At 28.9% G+C, this 13,748-nt stretch overlaps 1 protein-coding gene across 1 annotated transcript; it reads right to left on the bottom strand.

The window, feature by feature from the left end:
* Positions 1-5,948: 5,948 nt before the first annotated feature.
* LOC134835350 (alkaline phosphatase 4-like) lies at positions 5,949-10,115 on the bottom strand. Its single transcript, XM_063850226.1, has 8 exons — positions 10,028-10,115; positions 9,745-9,971; positions 9,344-9,688; positions 9,047-9,278; positions 8,658-8,984; positions 8,396-8,593; positions 8,189-8,332; positions 5,949-5,956 (listed from the first exon to the last, which is right to left on the bottom strand). Exons 1-8 carry the CDS (start codon positions 10,113-10,115, stop codon positions 5,949-5,951), a joined length of 1,569 nt encoding a protein of 522 aa, XP_063706296.1.
* Between the last annotated feature and the right edge of the window lie 3,633 nt (positions 10,116-13,748).

The following is a 13,748-nucleotide window of genomic DNA, read 5'->3' as shown; positions in this document are numbered from 1 at the left end:
TCTTGAAGTACAATGATGATTCAATTTGTTACTGCTTTAACCAAAAGAAAAGTTTGACAGCTTACTAATTTCATACTACATATTATTCATTTTCGGAATGAAAATTAAGGCTTAAAAATGAGAGAACAAAAATCTTAGACCTTTTCCTTCTCAAAGCACAAAATAAATTTGCTTACAACTAAAATTTTTCGTCTAAAGCCATAAAAAATTAAATTTTTTGAAAAATTTATACAAAAAAAAATGTAAAAGCCTAAAAAGCCTGAAAAGCCTAACATTTAAAGCCTATCTGTAACTCTTATCAAATTGCTTGTTTCATTACCTTTTCAACAAGCTATAATTTGTCATTGTACATTGCGTCAAACGGAAAATATTTAGAAAAAACTGATGGGTTGATGCCGTATCTCGAAGCTGAAGGGTACCAAAATTTGCCCATTTTCATATAAACTTCAGACCTCAGTATCTCAGCTCAGCTAACACTTACGAAGATGGAAGTAGAACTTTTGTCCAGTAGTTTTTTCCATTCTTTAAGAAAAACTTAGTTTCAAGACTGTGCAAGCAAATTCAGTTGAGCCTGTAATGGCGTGTAATTTTTTTCCCTTCTTTCCTTCATGTTATGTTTTTTAAAATTTCTTTATTTCAAATAAACATTTTTGAACAATATCACAACATTTGAATTTTTCTCTTAGCTGAATCTTTATAGAAAATCATAAATTTATATAAGTAAATTGGCACTAACAGAGTTCAATAAAAAACTAGAAAAATTAAAATTATCGAATTGCATTAACAAAGCTGACTGGTTAACATTACCCCCGTTTCTTCACCCGCTAATTAATTTTTGACATGCCACTTATTCAATCCAACAACTTAATTATTAAATAAAAAATGTTTGAGTGCAATGAAAACATATTATTTATGAGACAGGGTAAAATCAGTATTATTTCATAATTTGTAAATTTTAATCAGTTTTCGTCCACTATGTAACACTTCATTCTGATATTTTTATTCAAAAATGAGTCAATTAACATTAGTTTAGTCGTAATGTAGAAGTTTAATATCTGATTCAAGAATGGATATATAAATACTTTTTGTTTGCACGCAATATTGAACTCACACCTAGACTGGCTTTTGATTTCATTTTACCTTGAAATGCTATTTTTTACTCTTGTTGACCAACTCATTAGTAAGTGTCATTTTATATTAAGTATTTTTTTTTTTTGCAATAAAAGTTGTTTTAACAAGAAACTTATAGATCAAATTTATTTGCAAAGCTTGACTGATTTTTCCTTAAAATTTGTTCTTAGAAGTACATAAATACATACCTAAGCTTAAGCTATTTGTAATTTTCTTATGAATGTAGCTTGTTTGAAAGATTTTTGTTGAATTGTGTATCATATCCATAAATCCATGTGAAATTAAATATGTTGAAGCATGAAAGTTTTTGCAAAATCGTTGAACAAGCCCTAGAACAAATAAAAAATAATTGAATTAATTTTAGCTACTTTAAAGTTGTTTATAAAAGTTTTAATAGATAATTTTACTACACATGTAAGAATAACATTAAACAAACCGTCAACTTTGAGAGTGTTTTGATTTACATTCATATCTAAATAACAATAAGCTCAAAATAATCATGTGAAAAAATAAAATTATTTCTTGTACACTGTAATTAAAATTTTCTTTACAATACAAAACAAAAATATTGTTGAAAAAAAAAACATTGCAATAAAAATTTGTATTATTTCTTCTACAATCTCGTTAAAACTTAATTCCACGAGCAAAGTTAGCATAACAATACGCTTTTAAAGTCCCAAGTTTTGCAATCCACAGATACATTTTATTATTATGGATATAGAGCAATGCCACCAAAAGCCTTGCATTTTTTTTGCATTCTTGCTTTGGAAAAATAGCAGAACTTTTTGAAAAAAAATATATGATGGTATCATTTCCATACATAGATAGCATATTATTTATAGAATTATAATTAGAAGATTTCTAGTAAAAATTTATATTGTAATATCTTAACAGATTAAAGGTATTTTTCGAAAACTGAAATCGCTTCTGAAAAATTCCGCCTTTGTTTGGGGATACAACAATAAAGTGCAGTAACAATACACAAGTTTTAAACTGGAAACAGTTCCATGTATGCAGTTTTTTTATAAACACATTTTTTTTTTGAAAATTGCACAAGTTTATTTATTTTTCCACGTCATTGTCGCAGTCATCGGTCATTGTTAATACACGCAAGAATTTAACATTGAAAAAGTTTTGACAAGATTTCAATTGTTTTATTGTGAATAGTCGCTTAAAAACAAAATTTCCCATCTCATGAGATTCATAACTAAACGGAACTAAATTTTATTCAGTATATTCTTACTATACAAAACATTTTATATGGACAAATTAATTATTCATTTAGTAAGAAATATAGAGAATTCGTGATTTACCAAAGTGTGAATCACACATCTGGAATGCAAAAAAAAATGTGATTCCGAAAAGTAAATTGGTATTTCCACTGTCAGAATAGTTAGTTAGAAAAGGTAAGTCTTTGTAAGTTCACTTATATTTTACAATTTGTACGACTTTCTTAGAAAATAATTTTTTTTTTAAATTTTCTCAAATTTTGCAAGATTGAAATACAGTGACAATGTAAAAATAATTATAATTCAACAAAAAAACTTTTATGATTAAACAAAGTAGCTATCAATATTTCTTACAATTTTAAAAAATGTAACATGTATGTATTCTAGTAAAAATAATTCTTTCAAGGTCATATTGAATTATTTGATTTTGATCGGTACCGAAAATTCAAAAGCATTCGCACAAAGCAATAAAAATTTAAAAAGAAACTTAAGTGCTTAGTTTAAATAAATTGTAATACGTAATTATGTTCGCCTTCATGGTATACAAAATATTTGCTTCTTACCCGGAGCTCATTCAATCTAAAAAAATAAATCTTACATTTTTTTGTTTTGACTTAAAAAAGAATTGTTAATGATGATATAGAACACTGACGATTCCGAATTTTTATTTAGAAAGTCACAGTATATTAATAATTTGAAATAAAGTTTTTTTCATTATGTTGATACATGTAGAAAAATAAATTAAAAACTGAAAACTTTTTTATAAACATACCACGAATCAGCGTTACTGTTTTTTTTTTTTCTTTATATGTAAAAAAATTGATATAACAATAGGAGACATAGGCAGCTAAAGAATGTGATTTATTTTACAATAATTTATATACATTTTTACATTATACATATTGAGACTGATTTGCATGATATGTAACATATAAAAAAATAACCATTTTAAAAACAATTTTGTGAGTCAAGAAAAAAACTTTAAAATTAAAATGCACATTGACCTCAATGAGTCATTTTTTATTTCTTTTTAGTTTAAACATCGGCTAGCCCCATATCATATTTTTGAACTTTTTTTTCTTTAACTAAATAACTTATTTTTCTTCATACAGTATATGAAATAAGCTGTGTAACAATTTTAACAATAATTACAAATAATATTAGCATCAAAAAATCATACTTTCATAAAAAACATATCAAATTTTTCAAAATTATTACTTGGTTTAATTACTTGGTCAACGAGCTTTCAAAAGACGATCAAGTAAGTTAAAAGTCTGAGACGACATGAATATTCATTCATTAAAAATATTGCGTTTTTTTCATTACAGTTATATGTATTTCAGTTTTTATATAAAAAAAAATATTCAAAAGATAATAAACAACAAAATAAATCGGTCAGTGCAGCGATCTTTGTCAATTACAATTGCACCAAGTTTCTTCGTAGCTTCAATTTTTATGTCGACGATACTTACTTGATACTGTTTCAAAAGAAGCGAAATAAATTGAACAATTTCTGCAAGAATGTATGACATTGAGAGAAGCAGGAACTGTATCCAAGTCTGGAACTTTAGCTTGAACTGGGTTTTCTCATAAAAGACGTGTCTTAAACAACTTCTTTACATTCTTGTTAAAAAAAAACTAGTTTAGGTTGTAACTTACGGACATTAATGTATTTTCAGCATTTTATTTGTAAGACTTGATTGATTGTTATTGCAAATGGATTTCCTGTCTACCTACAGAGCGACAAATTGTTGTGTTTCTTTTATCTGATGACAATTTCTCATCAATAAAGTTTAATTTCTTGGTATATTTAGTTTTTATTGATTGGATACTGATTTTAGTTGTATCACTCATTTGAGTAATGCAGTTTTAAGTAATTTTATGCATTTGCTATTTAATGCTTGTTAAACATTATTTTACATTATAAAAAATGCATGTCTCGAAAGTCAAAATATCTGCGGGATATGGAAAATTAAAAACTTTGGCCACCAAATATTTTTTTATGGATTTTAATGGTGAAATTTAAACACACCTGCTTGGGATGGAAGACAAAAAGCTAAGACCCATTTCCCGGCGTTAACTGATAAAGCTTACGATTCACAGTTTGAGGTACAATAGGACTCTTTAGAGACCGCGGTGCGAACCATTAAAGGGGTCTAGTAAACTCTTCGCTACCTTTTTAAAAAGCAGAACGGTTCTTGATTTATCATTTTTATTGTTCAAACTAAAATTGTTTTGATACTTGTATATATTAAAATATAAGAAAAAATCACTCTCGCGGTAATTGAAGCTCATGAGACACTAATTTTTTATGTTGTAGATTCATGTATGTAAATACAACATGGTTTGTCATAAATGCAAGAAATATCATAGCACGTCTTTGCTCTTTGGCGATATCAATTTATAAAAAAAATTAAACTTTTTTATTTTACTTACATAAACTTTTGCTTATTTTAACCGCATTTTGTAGAATATCGACAGATTAAAATTTGTAATGAGTTACGTGCTTGCAATGCTTGAAATAATACTCTAGAAAATTACACTATTTAACACATCACACATTTGCCCTCTTGTATTAAGAGCATTTTAGTTAAAAAAATAGAAGTAATTAGTAGTTTCATGTTAGATAACATTTCATTGTAGAGCAGCTATGGCTTACTATCTACGCGTATCGTGCAAAGGCAAACATAATATGTATATCTGCTAATAAGTTATGAAATATGGCAATGTTTATCTCGTAAACGAACTTTTGTCACTATATTGAATAATGACGTAAAACAGGATGAATTAAGAAATAATTCTCTGCACGTATTTCTACATCATGAATGCAAAAAAAAAACACTACTATTAAAGTAAGCCAAGACTATCTGACACAATTTCTGAACAGTATTCATTTTTAGCATGCATTTTAAGTCACCCACACAAAAAATGAATTTGATTAAATGATCACCCAATTACCCACCTTTTTAGTGAATAATATTTATGTATGTTTTGTGATGCATGTCTTTTTAGTCATATACCACACTCTTGGCTTGCACATATTATTAAGGCAAAATTATTATTGTGAACATTTAAAATTGCATATCTGAATTTTTTTATAACAAAAGCAGACCACTCAACAATAACTACAAAATAAAATTATTATTATTGGGTTGTTAATCTGTAACAACAACACACGCCCGCCATCGTACATATTCATTCAGAACAATGAATTCAGTGCACTATACTGCAGTTTCTTGCACTTTTTGAACACAGTATTATGCAACACGCTTAACAATTTTTTGTGTGTCATGTATATATTCGAAAGACCTACATATACACGAGACATTAAAATACGTAAGAAAAGAAATATATTAAAATAAATATTGCTTGGTTGACTGCCTAGACACTCTGATCGGGCAATTTATAATATTCAGCTATTAAAAACCATTATGGTAATAATATGTGTTAAACTAAATATATTTTTTTTTGTTTTAAATCTATATTTTTGCTTTGTCTTCTTTCTATTAATCATTTAATTATTGTTAGTGATAAGGTACTCAAATCTAAATTTATTTTATTTAAAAGTGATACAGTTTTGAAAACAAATCAAGATACTGAAAAACAAAAAAAATGTTAAGTTTTGATTAAATAATTTGATGAGAAATTTATTAATTTATACGAAAAAACATGACCGCATCAAAAACGTGCTTACTATCCATTTCTTTTTTTGTGAGTTTTTGTTACAAATGAAACCGAAAACATCTGATTATTATGTTATTTTACTATACTATCTGATTGTCCATAAAGTTATGCAAAGTAACTGATTTGACCGAGAAAGCATATTATGCATTTAAAACTGGTTTTCGTTGTTTTTTTTCAATACTGGTCCATTATTTTTACGACCTTTTGATATGAATTATTATTTTGGATGACAATGCGATTATAAAAAAACGCATCCAAATTTTGACAATTTTTTTTTCTTTTTAACTTTTTTCGAACACTATTCAATTTTTTATCGTCTGCACAAGTCGTTCACCTCTAAAAATTGCAAAAACTCCTTCAAACCGTTTCCTATATGCATTTTTATTTGGTTTTACATAATCTTCCGTAAATGAGTTCAATATTCGAATGTAAATTAGCATATTTTTGTAAAATTTAAAATGAATAAAAATCAGCCCTGTCTTCCGTAACATTTTTGACACATTTCAAGGACTGTTTTTAAAATTTTATAAAGATACACTTTATCAAAGAATACATATGTTTTAATTATTCTTTTTCTAAGCAATTGTCTCTTGAATAATATTCAGGAGCTTACAGCAATATATCAAATTTTTATTAATAAATTTCACAGAATGTTTCACGCATTACAAGAAAAAATTATTTTATTACGTATGAGCACTTAATTTTAAAATTACCTTTTATTATTACAAATAAAAATGTATCAAATCTGTATTAGAAATTAATTTTACTACACTTTACTCATAAAATTTTGCCACAAAAAATCTTGTTAGAAAATTGTGTTTTTTTATTTATGAAACATTTAATTTTTTCATTTATTTATTTTTATTTTTTTCACTGATTTAATTATTATTTTTTTTTTCTCAAATTATTTAATTAATATTTTGACAATAACTGCATAATTAATTTAATTCTCTAGATCTCATTAGCACGGTTTCCTTTGCGCGTTCGAATGATACCGCGGTCAAAAGTAAACTGTTTTATTAAATCGTAGCTGCAACTTAAACCGAGTTCATTTTCAACCCCACACGATACTACTGCCGACAACGACGACTACATCAAACAACTAACTTATTCTGTGCTACCTTCATTGTACGAAATCTCACAGCTCCTATGATATGTCTATAAATATATATCAAACCTATATGCATAGTACAAGTTAAACTTGCACATAGCTGACTCTGTTACAGATACTGTTGTTTCTCAGGCTCTTGATTTAGCTATACAGTGTTGTGAATACATTATTTTCGTCTGGTGTCTTGTTTATTTGTTTTTTTTTGCTTGTAAAGTTGTTGATCGTAGCACATAGGAAAAGCTATTAAATATGTGTGGTTTTTATTGTTGTTTTTACAAATTTTATACTAATAAGCTTAAGCGCCATTAAAGCTTTTTTACTTACTTTTACAGAAAAAAATAAGTAATCATCTAAAACTCTAAGCTAGCCCCAATAAAAAATACTACAAAAACGTATTTCATTTTTTTCCTTTTTTAATTAAAAATAAAAACTACCTTCATTTATTCTCAAAAGACCACTCCCAATATAAGAAGAATTGCAACACACATTTAGAGCAAAAGCATGCTTAATTCATTAAACTATATCAATACACGTACATACAAAAAATAATAAAACAGGTTAATATAAAAATCAAAAGTAAATTATTTCAGTACTGGCTTTGTTTTATTTGCATTTAAAAATCTCCTTCGTATCAGATAAAAGTTAAGTACTGCAAACATCGGGGTACAACGCGACAGAAAGCAAAAGTTAATCAGTATAGGAGCATGGCAAAACATTGGCACGCGAACAACAACCGTACCGCCAATGTTCGGAATGTAGAGCAAAAATAATGACTTAAATGCACAAGAGTTGGTCGGTTGTAATACAGACGATAAACCATATGAGCGAATAGAAGAGAAGAAAGATAGAGAGAGAATAATCCCCTACTCTTATGTTAAGTTGACTTAAAAAATTTTTGACTTAAGCATAGCGACATCTATCAGTTCAGTCAAGAAACTTTGTGTATTTCAAAACATATTAAAAATATTGATCAGAAGTAACAAAATTAGTGTTCCAACAGATGTTTTGTAAAGCATTGAGTTTGATGTCATACTTGTCCTTTTGCACGCATTATTGTGCTTTGAAGCTGGACCAAAGCATCCAGAGTAACTCATAATGTAAGCAATAAAGTTTTGCTCCATAGCACCTTGGACCAAGTTTGCATTAGGACCAAGAGCATATACCGGGACATCTTCTCCTGCGATTAAATATATCAGCTCACAAATAGTAGTTTTTTCTTAATGTTTCTGTAATTTTTTACCTCCATGCGTGTCTTCTACCAAGGGAACAGTTGCAAGATGTCTGTAGACAGGTGATGACCGATCTGTATCCTCCACTCTTGTCCATGTATTAAAGCGAGGATTTGTATAATTTGCTGATGCACGGTGTTCATAAAAACCAGGTCCGTTCGCGTATGAAAGTGTTTCGTATGGTTCAATTCCCTCCTTGTTTCCAAAGCCTTAGCAATTAAAATATTATTATTTATGAACTATAATTTAATGAGTAAATTTGATACAAGATACCTAAAATATCATTTCCCCGTTCGGGATATCCATTGAAAGTTACGGAATGTGAGTGATCTGCTGTAACCAAAATCAACGTATCGTCACCGACTAATTTTAATGCTGCTTCTACAGCCTTGTCTAATCCTAAAACTTCATGTAGAGCCAAACGTGCGAAATTTTGATGATGTGCATGATCGATTTTTCCACCCTCTACCATCAAAACGTAACCAGCGCTATTTTTACGATCCAGTACTTCAATGGCCTTCACAGTCATCTGAGCAAGTGACGGCTCATCGGTGTAGTTTCTCAATGCATCATAAGTCATATGACTGTTAGCAAATAGACCTTATTGACGCATGCATGAAATTAGTGAGAATTTTATTTTCTTCACTCGCAATTTAGCTTACCTAATAGATATTCTGTATTTTTTGTGTCAACTTTATTGAGTTCTGTTTCTGTTGTAACATAATAAGTGCGATCTTTTGCATTGGATTTGCTTTTTAACCACATATCTGTTAAAACTAACCCATCTGAACGAGGAAATACACTTTCCATTCCAACTGGTGAAAAACTGTATGGTGGAACAGATTGGTTTTTGATCGGTGCGCCCATAGGATCACGCCCTCCTCCTAGAATGACCTTGAAAAAATACTTAAATTATTTGAAAACCTACTTTTAAAGTTTTTGAAACATGGAAATATTACATTCAATTTATTTCCTGGCTCATTTTCTACAAGTTGTCTAGCGATATCTTTCAAACTACTTTTATATGCCGATGGAATTGGAATATCACTTTCATAACCTCTCTCAGGACTATGCGCATATAAAGCAGATGGCGTTGCATGAGTTACTCTTGTCGTTGTTACAAAGCCAGTTCGTTTTCCTGCATCCTGAGCCCATTTCATAATTGAGTCAACTTTACCTTGAACCAAGCTTGATTTATTAAGGGTCGAGTCCAAGCCCACAACGTGGTATTTAGTCTTAATTCCACTGAAAAGGGCAGTAGCTGTTCCCGCAGAATCTGGAACTTGTCTGTCCGTATTGTAAGTCTTCAAATAAAGGTCACATGAATATAAAGTTGTGTTTGAGTATACGTTCGACTCACTTTGGAAAGCCCAGTGTGTGGAAACGAATCCCACACTAATTCACTCTCTTCGCCTGAAACTTTCTTTTCATGTTGTCCTTTAAAAATCCTTCCTGCTGTTACAGTTTGAATTCCCATTCCGTCGCCTACGAATATTATAACGTTTCTGGCAAAAGATTCACCAGAATTCGTCCGAGAAAGCAATTGTTTAATACGTGCTTCATTGTAGGATTCCCAATACTTAGTATCTGGAATGTTATTAGATGTTTTATAACTACTTGTGAGTAGTAAAAAGCTTTCTCACCATCCGCATTAGGAGAATTATACTTAATTGTAGCAAGTTGTACAAATGACCAATGCAACAGAAAGAATAACAAGATTTTTATGCACATTTTGCTTGTGACTAACTGTGATTAACTTGGACTAAGGCTCAAATGACGAGACCTCATTCTTATATGCCAAAATTTGATAAGCAAATGTTTAGTTAAATTTTTTATCACTGACATATTTAATACGTTTTCAAGGAAAAATTTAGAATAAGGCGTGCGTCCGTTTTGATTTGAAGAAAGTAAGCGAAAAAACTTCATTTAACGTTAGCTTATTTTGAAATTATTTGGTGGTTGGTCGTGAATATATAAAAAGAAGAGGAAATATTCGTGTATAGCATGGTAACACGGGTTTTAAAGCATAATTTTCTAACATTTGAAATGCGACAAAGTTTGTCGTTTAGTTCATACCAAGTCACTTAAGTGTGATAAAAATGCCTGTTATGCTACCATGTGAAAATTATCTAGTATAGACGTAATAAAGATATAAAACAGTGCAATACACATATTTAAATCTTCCACTCTATCAAGATCATTAAAAGATTTTTTTTATTATTTGTTTATTTAAATCTTTGAGGAAAACAATGCTGTTTTTACTGTTTTTTGTCTGTCTGAATAAAAACTTCTAAAATATATGCGATATTGTTACCTTTCTTCTCAAACTGGCAACTTTTTTCATTTTATATTTAACTTTGTTTGATTCTAAAAAGCTAAATATGAATGATATAATTCATATCATATGTTATAAAGCTAATGAATTCAAGCTTAAAATTAAAGATAAGGTTTAAACTGCTTGAAAAATTGTTTAGAACCAAATGTAATCACTTCATTCAATGTTTAAGAAAAAATAGTATTACATTCAATTATTTTTAAAATGAACATTTAAATTAATTTTTTGTAAATTTTTTTTAATCATCATATGAAGGGCTAATGTAATAAGTCGCACATACGCATTTTTTGGCCAAATTGAGTAAAACTGAGAAAATATGCAGAAAGATGAGTACTTTCATATACATTGAGAAAATTAAAAAAAAAATGTTTGAAAATGTCTCTATAATTACAATGTGCTAGATCGCACATATGCATGCATATAATCAGGTTAGAGTAGCTCAAATGCAGATTTAGGATGAAAAATTAATTTTACACTGAGCTAAAAGCTCAAAATGTGAACTGGGTTAAAAATTTAAAATGTGCGATTTGACAAATAAATGTTAAAAATGTCACCTGGGTAAAAAATATTTTAAATTATTAACTGGATAACGAAATCATCATGCATATGTGTCATTTATCACAAAAAATGTGTCTTTAAGGCCGTTACTGAAGGGTTCGTTTACTTCAAAACACAATTACTTTTCATTTTTAACTATTCAGGTGGTTTCCTTCTTTTACTTTTGAAATACGACATTTATATTTATGTACGCTGTACTTTAGAGTAAGTACGAAAATTGTTACCAACCATTAGAGGATGTTCTCGGCCATTCTTCAGTGACGCCAGAGACGATCAGGATTTTGACTATCCTAAACAGTAAGAGTGGTGGTAACATCAGAACAAATGAGAACGTGTCTTGACGGATCATCGCGGCCTTAAAACATCAGCAATTATAAGTCGCTATCATACAAGACAAACAATGTATTCGATGCCATTCTTTCAGCCATCCGGCTTCACATGGCGCTTACTCGTATCCCCTCCAGATACCTTCCAGAACTTCTGTGACGCCAGAAAGAATCGAGACTCTGACTATCCCGAATATCTGACGTTGCCGCTTGTGCCTCTACACAAATATGTTATAAATCCTATACCACCTCCTTGGGTCAACCCCATTCCCGATTTCTGTGCAGTCACGTAGAAGTAATAAATTGCAAAAAGTTCAAATAACTCCCATAGACTGCTATTCGAACTAGTCGTTCAGGGTGGAGTCATTTATGCCCATCGTTTTTAGCCCGGCAGCAGACAATTTGTAGAAGACTACTATCCATGTAATAGTGACCAGAAGACACTCGATATTTCTTATAGTGTTTTTGTGCTTGTTGAATTTATAAGCCAAGTTGCAGCCACTAGACTCCACAATGTGTCGGTCCACCATAATCAAGAACCAATCACAATGCCTTGACAAGCGCACAGAATTTTATATAAAAATTAGAGTTTTAAGTCTTCCAATTTGAAGATTGTTCCAATTTTTTGGTTCAAATTGACTTTTTATGCATTAAAAGAGCAAAAATAAAAAATGATTTAGAGAAGTTTTGAAATTTGGCTTGTCAGCAATTTGTGTGCATTTGTGGAATTTATCCTTTTTTTTGTAAATTTCTTCAATTGGGTGCGATCTGGCATTTTGAAATAGAACTCACATTTTTTAAAAATTATTAAAAATCTCTCAATGTACCTGAAAATACTCCTGTTTCACATATTTTCTCATTCTTAACTCAATTTTGTCAAAAACTGCAGTTGTGCGGTTTATTCTTGTCGCCCTTGAAGTGAAACTAAAAAATAGAGTCAAATATTCCATCTCAAAAGTAAAAAATTCAATAAGGCAAAATTAAGAAAAAAAGTTAAAATTCAATTTTGTCAAAAACTGCAGTTGTGCGATTTATTCTTGTCGCCCTTGAAATGAAACTATAAAATAGAGTCCAATCTCAAAAGTAAAAAATTCAATAAGGCAAAATTAATAAAAAAAAGTTAAAATTCCATAAAAAAATAACCATTTATTAGATGTTTAAAAATAAAAAGAAAAATGATAATTTATTTATAATTTATTTTAGTGTTCTATCAATTTTTAGAGAAAAATTACAGTGAAATTTCTATCATAGGGCAATTCTGAGTTAATCATATTCTCTTATAGGGCACATCGATTTTCTATGGAATTTCAACCAAAATCTAAAATTTTGGACTTATTCTAACTATTTTAAATAGAAAAAAGTTTCAAATTGTCTAAAATAAGATAATTAAGGAAAAAAAAAATATAAAAAAAAATATATAAAAAAAAATATATAAAAATAAAATATTAAAAACATATAAAAAAAAATATTAAAAAAAAATATTAAAAAATAATATTAAAAAATGTATTTTATGAAGTTTTCAACTTCTAAAACAAATTTATATTGAAAAAAAAAATAAAAAAAAAAACAAACTATAAAGTATGAAACAAGTAAAACCAATGAGGTTGAAAAAAAACAAACTATAAAGCATAAAACAAGTTCCTTATGAGAGGGAGACATTCATATAATAAACATTCTCGCTGAGCTTTTACCAAACTGACCAAAATGATATAAATTTTGGGCAATTGTGCTAAATCTAGAAACTTGGTTTTTATCAATTTTTTTCCAATCCACATCAATGAGCTTTCGATAATTGTTTTGTCTTTGATATCGTATTCTACAAGCTTTAATTGAAAACTGTTTTAATTGAAAAGCGTTTTTTTCGCTAACATTGTGCGCTGACTCGAGTAGATCATTTTTCTCTATGGAACATATGCTCGGAAACGCATAGTTTTGACGCCAACCCGTTAGAAGCAAAATTTTTTGTTGAGTTCAATATAAATTTGGTAAAAAATGGTTAAAAAAGTTAAAAATTGAAAAAAATCAAAGAAATTTATTATTTTGAATATTTTTGATAATTTTTTTTTCATTTTTATAAATTTTTGATCTAAATAGTAAAAATTTAGCTTAATGATCCCAAATATTTATAAAACCATAATTTTTTTC

Source organism: Culicoides brevitarsis, chromosome 3 (assembly GCF_036172545.1).
Source record: "Culicoides brevitarsis isolate CSIRO-B50_1 chromosome 3, AGI_CSIRO_Cbre_v1, whole genome shotgun sequence".
NCBI lineage: Eukaryota > Metazoa > Arthropoda > Insecta > Diptera > Ceratopogonidae > Culicoides > Culicoides brevitarsis.
The sequence above is the reverse complement of the archived record's forward strand: the minus strand, read 5'-3'. Positions and strand labels throughout refer to the sequence as shown.